This window comes from Macaca nemestrina, chromosome 10 (assembly GCF_043159975.1).
Source record: "Macaca nemestrina isolate mMacNem1 chromosome 10, mMacNem.hap1, whole genome shotgun sequence".
In the NCBI taxonomy this organism is placed as follows: Eukaryota; Metazoa; Chordata; class Mammalia; order Primates; family Cercopithecidae; genus Macaca; species Macaca nemestrina.
In genome coordinates this window covers 125583286-125593435 of record NC_092134.1, presented here as the reverse complement: position 1 = coordinate 125593435, position 10150 = coordinate 125583286, and the positions used below count along the sequence as shown (strand labels likewise).

The 10150-nt window shown below is 41.5% G+C and overlaps 1 protein-coding gene across 5 annotated transcripts in view; it reads left to right on the top strand.

Annotated features, from left to right (window-relative positions):
* The first annotated feature begins 1295 nt into the window (after positions 1-1295).
* The window catches only part of LOC105481596 (microsomal glutathione S-transferase 1), a 30067-nt gene continuing 21212 nt past the window's right edge, over positions 1296-10150 (top strand). For 2 of the 5 annotated variants that reach the window (XM_071072158.1, XM_071072159.1), the window contains exons 1-2: positions 1313-1418; positions 8108-8255. In XM_071072158.1, coding sequence (XP_070928259.1) covers positions 8130-8255 — 126 coding nt within the window. In that variant the 5' untranslated portion in view covers positions 1313-1418; positions 8108-8129. Of the gene's footprint in view, positions 1419-2187; positions 2207-8097; positions 8256-10150 lie in introns of those variants that run through there. The other 3 variants (XM_011741282.2, XM_011741299.3, XM_011741290.2) reach the window with 3 other exon arrangements.

Below are 10150 nucleotides of genomic sequence, written 5' to 3'. Positions count from 1 at the left end.
ATAATAGCTCTCCTCTTCCTTTTTCTGCAATGTTATCCATAAGATTTGGCCTGTATCACCTTATACTAAATGAAGAGAGTCTTAAATACTTATAATACCAAACTCCTTTGGAGAGAATTCAGAATAGATTTATTTCATCTCAAATTCTAACCTATCCCAGTTAGTGTTACAGACAGATTCTAGTATACTTTACAAAGATAGGTGAATAAGTAGAGTTTTGAAAAGATACAGACATAAAAATGAAGAACAGATGCCTTATGATGCTAGATTTTCCAAAACTCCCACTGTTATGCTTCTATAGAAATCATTCTCAGACCTGCCTTAGATTAATTTCTGTTCCTAAAGTGGTAGTTATTTCTTTCTTTAATAGAACATGAACTTGTCCATCAAATCCTAGAAAGTTAGTCCTAGAGATACCCCTTAAAGCCTAAAGGAGTAAATTAAGAGCAAAAAAAGGAAGTATACATTGCAACAGGTGGTGTCTGAGATTTAGCACTAGAAGAGAAATAATATAGATTGAAAACAGAAATCCTGAAGCATTTCTCGTATAAACTCATGGAAGATAGATCCGTAAATATTGTGCGGACTATGGGGACTAGGAAGGTTGGAAGTATCCCTAATCTAGATATTGATAGTAGACTAAATATCTACGGCTTCCCAAAACATTCCTCTAAACCTCCCTGTAAAAAAACACACTAAGCTGATTGTGTAATGAACTGGTTCAGTACAATTGCCTCCAATTTCATTCTGGACCCTGAACGGGAGGGGACATCGTGACAAAGCAAGTTGTCTGGTGTCATGAATTTGGAACACAGCAAGTGATCTTTACTGAAGGTTATATTCTGTCATTGTCAGCCTTTTAAGGAGGCCTTGCCACCAGTGCAGGGGAGGTGAAGTCTAAGGGAAGGTAATTTTCTCAATGCCTGCCAATTAGTTTTACCGTGGAGATTTTAACTTTTTTGAAAAAAACTTTTTTTAAGTTTTTTAAAAAAACTTTCAAAACTCCGCGTGATCTTTTTCATCGTTTTCAGATAACTGAAAGTTAACCGCCTTCCCCTTCCTTCCCCTCTCCCAATCCTGAAATGTTCGAGGATTCAGAGTTGCTAGACAATGGCTAATGTCCCCCTTCCCACTGATTAGGGGAATTTGCATTTCAGGAACCAGAGCTTCCAAGGGCGCCAAATAGAAGGGCTCAAAGGGAATCAGCAGACGCTGGTTACTCTGGGCGGGGAAATCAGGTGATTTAGAGGAGGGATTTGGCGAGGTTGGGGTCGGGCTTTAAACGCGGGAGGACTAATTAATAGGAGATTAGCTGGAGAGGGGCGGCGCCTGCGTCCGCCCCGCGCGGCGACAGTCCCTGCAGTGCGCGCGACCCGGCGGCGGGACAGGCTTGCAGCTTCCTCCTCCTCGGCCTCACCGTGCGTACTGGGAGGGGAGAAGGGGACGGCGTGCAGAGGGTGGCGGGCAGGGAGGGCCAGGGTGGGTGGCAGATGGAAGACTTGGGGGGATCTCTGCCAGCCCGAAAGTCCTTGGCTCCACTTAGCCGCTAAACCTTAGCTTTTCAATCGATCGATCGCTTTTGAAAGGGAATTGTGTTTCTGTCCCCGTGTAAGTTTTCCCATTTCTCAAACTCCAAGACTGAAACGAGAGAATAAGTCTTTTCATGCTTGAGTGATGATTTCCAAACTTTCCCTTTTCAAGCCAAAGTAGCCTCCTCTTTGAAAGGGTCCCTGGAACTCTGGGGAAGGGGGAAAAGGCACGTGCAAGTTGTAGTAATGGAGGAAATGCCTGTAGTTTAAGCGACTGCTGTTCTCCCCAAGAGTGCAAAAGCCTGCGGTGTCTCAGTTTTCATGGGCATAATGACCTTTATGCCTATTGTAAGACAGGATTTACTCTTCTGAGCTCACTTTGATGGGAGAAACATCAGCAAGTTTTAAAGTAATACTAAATAATAATACTAATAATAATGTTAGCTATCGAAACAGGAGGATGTGGGTTAGATGATAATATTTTTGTGTGATATTATAGCCAGTGACAGGAGAGCTAAGGGTGAACCCGTTGGGAGGGTTCTCACCTGTGCCCCACTTCCCCAGTCTGGAGGAGGAAGCCATGTGGAAGGAGAAAAGGAGAAGGGAGCTCTTTTTTCGGGAATTAAGGTCTCATACATTGCTCTAGCTGGCCTGGGACAGAGGAGAGAGGAGTACATGTAAGTCTTCTAGTCTCTCTGCTTCTCTTGAAATGTGGCAGTCTGAGCTCCGCGTTTATATTCCCCTATTTCCTCTCCCCGATTTCTTTCCCAGTGAGTGCTGAGTGGGTGCCCAGCAAGCATTGCTGTATGACACCACGGTCTCTCAGCCAGCAATCATTAAAGCCCAGTTTTCTTGGGGTCCCAGCCTGCTGCGAATCCCAGCCTACACCTACCTTTTGCATATGCCCTCCTTGGCCTTAGGATAGTACTGGACTTTGTTGTCTTCTTCTGTTTCCAAAATGAGAGAGCTGTGTGTGCTGATTATCTTTGGTAATTAAAAAAAAAAAAAAAAAAAAAAGGCAAATCAGGCCAAATTTGGATATTACTCCCTGTGGCAGACAAGTAAAATTTTTCTACGGGTTTGTTTTAGAGTGGTGTGTATTAATCCCTGAGATTGGAAAAGGAGGTCAGCACAGTTTCCTGAGAAAGGCCTTACACCCCACCACTCCCCCGAAAGGCACCAGCATTTCACCCCCAGCCCCTGGGCTCTGAACCCCACTTTGCATGAGACCGCATAGCGGGCTGAGTCTGCAGCCACCACAATGCCTTCAGGAAATGCTAGAATTAATTTAGAGTTCCAGATTAAAGTAGCCAGCAACATGGCCACCGAATTATCTTTTTTCTTTCTTTCATGTGTAGTGTTTGTTAGTTTTAGAAGGTACAAAATTGCAGAGTCATGGCCCTGGGGATGTGTGCCCAGATTATTCGTGTGTTTCACAATATTGATGTAGAAAGGCTGGCCACCTCATCCTAAGAAGAGAACTTTGCTCATTTTGGCCAAAAGCCTATAAAGGGAAAGGGAGGTCCTCAACTGAGAAGTGAAGATTCTTCTCTGATAGATAGTACCGGGGTTTTGGGGGAGGGGTACAAAACAGGAATGAGATTTGACAAGGAAAGGCCTCCAGAAGACCAGAGCTGTTGAGAATTCTTAGCCTTGATGGTGCGTAGCCCAGAGTTAAACACTTGAGAAAACTAAGTTGCAGTCTTGGTCTCTCCACTGTGAATTTGGGTCATATTACTCACTACCTTTCTGGGCCTCGATTTCCTTATATACTAAAGGTAGAAAAAGATGTTATTGGCTCTACCTTGGGGTTTTTCAGGTCAAGTGAGATAAAATATAGAAAAGCTTTTTGAAAATTCTAAAATCCTCAGTGCCTAGAACAGCGCCAAAGTCGAGCATTTTTATTTACCAAACACTCAGCATTTAACGGGTCCCAACGCTTTGTTTTTTCGTGAGGCAGAGTCTAAAAAAAAAACAAAAAACAAAAAAGGTTTAAACATTCCAAATGCCAGATATGTCCCATAAACTATACATTTTATATATATATATATTCCCATGCATCTGTATCTCTATTTAATTTACTATTATTATTATTATTACTTTTTTTTTTTTTTTTTTTTTTGAGACAGAGTCTTGCTTTGTTCCCCAGGCTGGAGTGCAGTGGCACAATCTTGGCTCACTGCAAGCTCCACCTCCCAGGTTCACGCCATTCTCCTGCCTCAGCCTCCCAAGTAGCTGGGACTACAGGCGCCCGCCACCAAGCCCTGCTAATTTTTTGTATTTTTAGTAGAGACGGGGTCTCACCGTATTAGCCAGGATGGTCTCGATCTCCTGACCTCGTGATCTGCCCCCCTTGGCCTCCTAAAGTGCTGGGATTACAGGCATGAGCCACCGCGCCCGGCCCCCACTTTTTAAACTTTACTCAGTTAAGACTCACAAGAATCTGGTGAAATAGGAGTTCTTATTCACCTCCTTTTCCAGGTAAGGTGAAGAGGTCCCAGAGAAGTTAAGTCACAGTTATTAAGTGGCAGGGTCGAGATCCACCCGAATGCCAATCTAGTTCCAGAGTTTTGAATACTTGACACTCTACTCCATGTCCTCTTATGAGGAAGTCACCTCCACATTAGGGGACAGAGCTCTGATCTCTGGTAAGAGAGGTGGAGATATCTATTACCATGCTGGCCAATGAATGGAGAATACAATGAGCAAACAAACCACTGTGCAAACATGATTCATCATTGTAAATATTTTCTATAATTCATAACCAAATTAGTGTTTTTCCCTGCTTACTTTTCTTAGATTATTTCTCCTTCATTCCTTGAATCCTCAAACCACTTGACATTTCATCCTGTTATTTATTATTATACTGGACCACTCTTCTCTCTTCTGACAACCTTTCCTGGTAAAAGGCTTTCAGTAATTTTGTTTTGACTGCAGAGCCAACCATGATAACGGCTCCAGTTTTGTGCAGCAAACTCATGGCAATTTATTGATAAATCAGCTTTGGGGGGAAAAAAAGTTTACACCAGCATTGCCTTAATCCATGCCATAAACAACTACTATTTCTTAACGTTCTTACCTTTACTGCTCATTACCTGGCTCTCGGGTACTGTGAAGTGGAAGATGTTACCCTGGAGAGATGGTTCATTGACTCAACAGGTGTGTGTCAGAAGCTTGGTGCTGGCCTGTCTCCCAAAACCACAGACTTTAGGAGTTAAGCCACATTCTTCATGATTGAGAAACTCTGTGTGAAGTGCGCTGTGTGTTGTCCATTTTTAAAGAAAAGGCCTCCCATTGCCCTTTTTCCCAGCCACTGACTTCTTTATGTACTTTCCTACCAACAGTCCTGGGAGGCTGCCATTTTTTTCTCTACTCTTTCAATACCAATTTCACTGAGGGGGAGAAAAAAAGTTCTCTGGACTTTTGTGGCATCAATAAATAAATTCATTCTGGGAACATGTGTAGAGGCCTACAGAGAATGTTTTAGTTTTAAAATTATTGTTAAGTAGCAAGTTTCTATTTGATACACTTACCTTAATTTTAAAAAACTTCACGTGCTTGCTGTATTTCTTCAGATCTCTGTACAGAGGCCTGGGACTTAGGGATCCTTAATTAAGCTAATTACTTTACCTACACTCTGAAAGACAGTGCAGTTTATTCATGACTTTCACCCCTTCAATACTAGAACAAAAGCGGACACATTAAATGTTACTGAAAATATTATCTTGCACTGAGAGCTCATCTAACATACTGTGCTTTCAAGACTAGAGACTTGTGGAGGTTGATTAATTTGCTATCTAGGGGATTTTTTAAAAACCTTGCACATGTAGTTTCTGTTTGCCTAAATCCAAGCCGTACATTTTTAGTCTAAGAAAACAAAAATAGGGGGGCCGGGCATGGTGGCTCATGCCTGTAATCCCAGCACTTTGGGAGGCGGAGGCGGGCAGATCACCTGAGGTCAGGAGTTCAAGACCAGCCTGACAAATATAGTGAAACCCATCTCTACTAAAAATACAAAAGTTAGCCAGGTGTGGTGGTGAGCACCTGTAATCCCAGCTACTTGGGAGGCTGAGGCAGGAGAATGGCTTGAACCAAGGAGGCAGAGGTTGCAGTGAGCCAAGATTGCACCACTGCACTCCAGCCTGGGCGACAGAGTGAGACTCCATCTCAAGAAAGGAAAAGAAAACAAAAATAGGGGTTACTTAGGTAGCTTTGATTTCTTTATCTGCAAAATGGGAATGATAATACCTACCTCACCACATAACTGGAAAAAGAAAGAAGATGACAGATATAAGGGGTGCCTACTTGTGCCAGCCACAGAGTAGGCATTCACTTAACGTCAGTTGAATTAGAATTAAGCAGAATTAAAGAGTCGAGAGCAGAATTAATCAAGTCTCTTGAAAGAGAGAGTATAGTGTAGTAAGTGTATGGGGTGTTCATGTCCCAGCTTGGCAGCTTAACAACTCGAATTTCCTTTTTCTTCTTTTGAAATGGGTACAGTTATGACAATTGTAATAGATTAACAAGGGTGATGAAAGTGTACATAACGTACATAGTATAGTTGAACACATAGCAAACTCTAATAAAGCTAAATATATGTATATGGTTTTTAATCACATTCACCAGCAACACAAACATGGCTATATGACCAATAATGATACATATAAATGTATATAGATTACTGGTAAGATGGATAGAAAGACTGCATCTGATAGATGTCAGGCTAATAAGGACACATGCGGGGTTGAACTTTAAAGGTGGGAATGGACATCATCTAGAAGAGATAGTACTATATGCTAACCTGGATAAATAGCATCTAAGCTTGGGTCTGAGAAAAGATGTGTGTTTCTGTGGAAGAGAGAGAAGTAGATAGCAGGGCTGATGAAAGAACAAAAGGAGGTTACAAAGAATAACGTCAGAGGACTGGAAATTTACATTTTAAACTTTACCCTAAATTCCTACCTGTTTTGACTTCAGTATTACCAATGTGTCTTGGCTTTCCTCTTCAGCACATTCCCAATTATACTTCCAACTCCAGACACAGCTACATTCCTCTACTCAACAGCTTTTAGTTGAATGTAACTTTGGAATGCGAAATGACTCGAGGATCACGAAAAGCTAATTCTCCTTCCCTATTACACTGATGAAAGTACCATAAATGGCAATTCCTTACCTTGCATTTGCAAGCCTGGTTTTTTGATGTTTCCATTATCCTGCTTCTCCTTCACTTGTCTTGGAATTGATGATGACAGTGATCATGATGATGATCATGATGAGAGTATCATAAACTTTATTGAAGGTTTTTCTTGGGCCAGTCCATATTTTATCTCAATTACATTAAACAGCAACCCATTAAGTTAGAAACTATTACTATTTTGATTTATTTATATATTTATTTATTTATTTTTGAGACAGAGTCTTGCTCTGTCGCCCAGACTGGAGTGCCGTGGTGTGATCTGGGCTCACTGCAAGCTCCACCTCCTGGGTTCATGCCATTCTCCTGCCTCAGCCTCCCGAGTAGCTGGGTCTACAGGCATCCGCCACCATGCCCGGCTAATTTTTTGTATTATTAGTGGAGATGGGGTTTCACCGTGTTAGGATGGTCTTGATCTCCTGACCTCATGATCCACCCATCTCAGCCTCCCAAAGTGTTGGGATTACAGGCATGAGCCACAGCCCCAGGCCTACTATTTTGATTTTTGAGAATGAAGATATTTAGTCTCAGAGACTGAATCCCTCAAGCAAGGTTAATAGCTAAATGGTGGGACTGGAATTCAAATCCTGAAGTCTACAGTTTTGAATACTACTAAAATGACAACAAGTTGTAAGATGGATCTCCAAAGCAGGATATATAAGAACTGAGGCTTTCCTAAGTTCAGTGCTGCTACTAGATACATAGTTTGACGTTTCCAAAGAGACCAGTCTATGACCTCTGGTCTTTTGCTTTCAACCTACTTACAGTTAATCTCAATGCAAGTATGTGATGTTAGTCTATGTTTAGGGCATTTTCGCTATTTATTTTTGCCTATAGTGCACCCTTTTTTTCAAGTAGTACTTGTTTGATGTCTTCAAACTTAATAATATAGAACTGAATAAAATATAACATTGTTTACTTTTTTTTTTTTTGAGATAGAAGCTCTCTCTGTCGCCCAGACTGGAGTGCAGTGGCCCTATCTTGGCTTAGTGCAACCTCCGCCTCCTGAATTTAAGCAATTCTCTTGCCTCAGTCTCCCAAGTAGCTGGGATTACAGGCACACGCCACTGCGTCTGGCTAATTTTTGTATTTTTAGTAGAGATGGAGTTTCACCATGTTGGCCAGGCTGGTCTCAAACTCCCGACCTCAAGTGATCCACCTGCCTCGGCCTCCCAAAGTGCTGGGATTACAGATATAAGCCACTGCATTCAGCCCCTATTTACTTTGATATTTTAGAAACTAAATGATCATTTCTTCTGCAAATAGTCCAAGATATTTTTAAGAACAGTATAGTTAATGCTGCAATATAAGAACATCAAATGATCTTCCAGTTATTTTGGGTATTTATGTCTGCTTTTTCCCATTTTATTTAAGTCTTTTTCAGAGTCCAGACCAAAATTGAAAAAATGGTTGACCTCACCCAGATAATGGACGATGAAGTATTCATGGCTTTTGCCTCCTATGCAACAATTATTCTTTCAAAAATGATGCTTATGAGTGCTACAACTGCATTCTATAGAATGACAAGAAAGGTAAGAAATTTGGAGGTAATATTTTCTTACTTTTAGGAGTTGGAATTCTGGAGAGCAGTTTTCTTAATTTCCTTTTTTAATTTTTGGTAAAGCCCAATATCACACTGTTTTATGCTGTAAGTGAAGTATGCAATCGTTTGGCACAGATGGATCTGATGTATTTATGGAACAGTCACTTTCTCCTAGAAACTAGTAAATGGTTTTTTCATAATGACTTTTACCTTTTGTCATTATGCTAAGGCAGATGAGATATTCTGGAATATCAAAGTTTTCACATTTTGGAATTAATTTTGCCAATGTGGGTTTAGAAAACAATCATTTTCCAGACACTTAACTGGTATTTTCAGTGCTAGCACAGGTCAAGGGTATGATTTTGGTTAAAAAAAAAAAAAAAAGAAAGAAAAAGAAGAAAAAGGCTGAGAATTAAAGTTCTTACTTTCAAAGTGAGCCTCATATGATATGAACCTTTTGAATTTTGTGTACCTCTGACTTTTTAAGGTTTTCTACCCAGCATTATAAGAATGACTTTTTTTTTTTTTTTTTTTTTTTTTTTTTTTTTTTTTAGTGCAGATGTGGGGAAGGTGGTAGACAGATTCTGAAGCATATATTCTGTATTCAAGCAGGGTTTATGCCTGCTTGAAGTGCGTAGAGCAAGGCTTCCTTTGCAAAGTTAAAATATTTTCACTGGTGTAGTCCCTGTGCCCATTCAGCAACTTCTTCCTGGAGACCATCTGTTTCTCTCTTAGGACCTGTCCTGAGTTTTGTCCTCTAGAGCCTTGATTTTATTCAGAGGTCACAGTCTTCCCTAAGGTGTTTCCTTGTTACTATCTTTTTTTTTTGAGACAGAGTCTCACTCTGTTGCCCAGGCTAGAGTGCAGTGGCAGGATCTCGGCTTACTGAAACCTCTGCCTCCCGGGTTCAAGTGATTCTCATGCCTCAGCCTCCCGAGTAGCTGAGATTATAGGCATGCATCACCAGGCCAGTTAATTTTTGTATTTTTAGTAGAGATGAGGTTTCGCCATGTCGGCCAGGCGGGTCTGAAACTCCTGATCTCTCAGGTGATCCGCCCACCTCGGCCTCCCAAAGTGCTGGTATTACAAGCGTGGGCCTGGCCTACTACTTTGCGGTATAATGGAAGGATGTTTGCATTTTAATGGAGGGCACATGCCCACATGGTTAAGTCTGTCACTAGCTGATGTGTTGCAGCATCAGGCAACAAAGTGGCTGTCTGCTTCCAGGTCCACACTGACTCCTAGGAACAGAATGTCATCAAGGAAATGTACCCTGTCTCATAAGAAAAGACGAAGGGAATTCACATTTGTAGAGTTCTGGGAGCCATGATGCTTTTTATGTGTACTTGGTCATAGAGTCATTTTACACAATTGTTAGCATTGTCAGGTGAAACTAGGATTCGTCTTTCCATTATATAGAAGGGGAACTTAGAGGTTAAGTAGCTGTCTGAGTCCCTTTGGGCTGCTCTTATGAAATGCCATAGACTGGGTGGCTTAAGCAACAAACATTTGTCTCACAGTTCTGGAGTCTGGTGATTCCAAAATCAAGATGCCAGCAGATCTGGTGTTCAGTGAGGGCCCAGTTCCTGACTTGCAGATGGCCATCTTCTCATTGTATCCTCACATTGGCAGAACAGAGCAGAGAGAGAGAGAGAGAGAGAGAGAAGGAAGCAAACTCTCTCCTTCCTCTTCTTGTAAAGACTTTAATCCCATTCATGAGGACTCCACTCTCTTGACCTAATTACCTCCCAAAGGCCTCATATCCCAGATACTATCACATTGAACAGTAGGCTTTAACATACAAATCTGGGGGGGCCACAATTCAGTCCTTAGCAATAGCTTACCCAAGGTTACATACAAATAAAGAGTGAAACTGAGATTCAA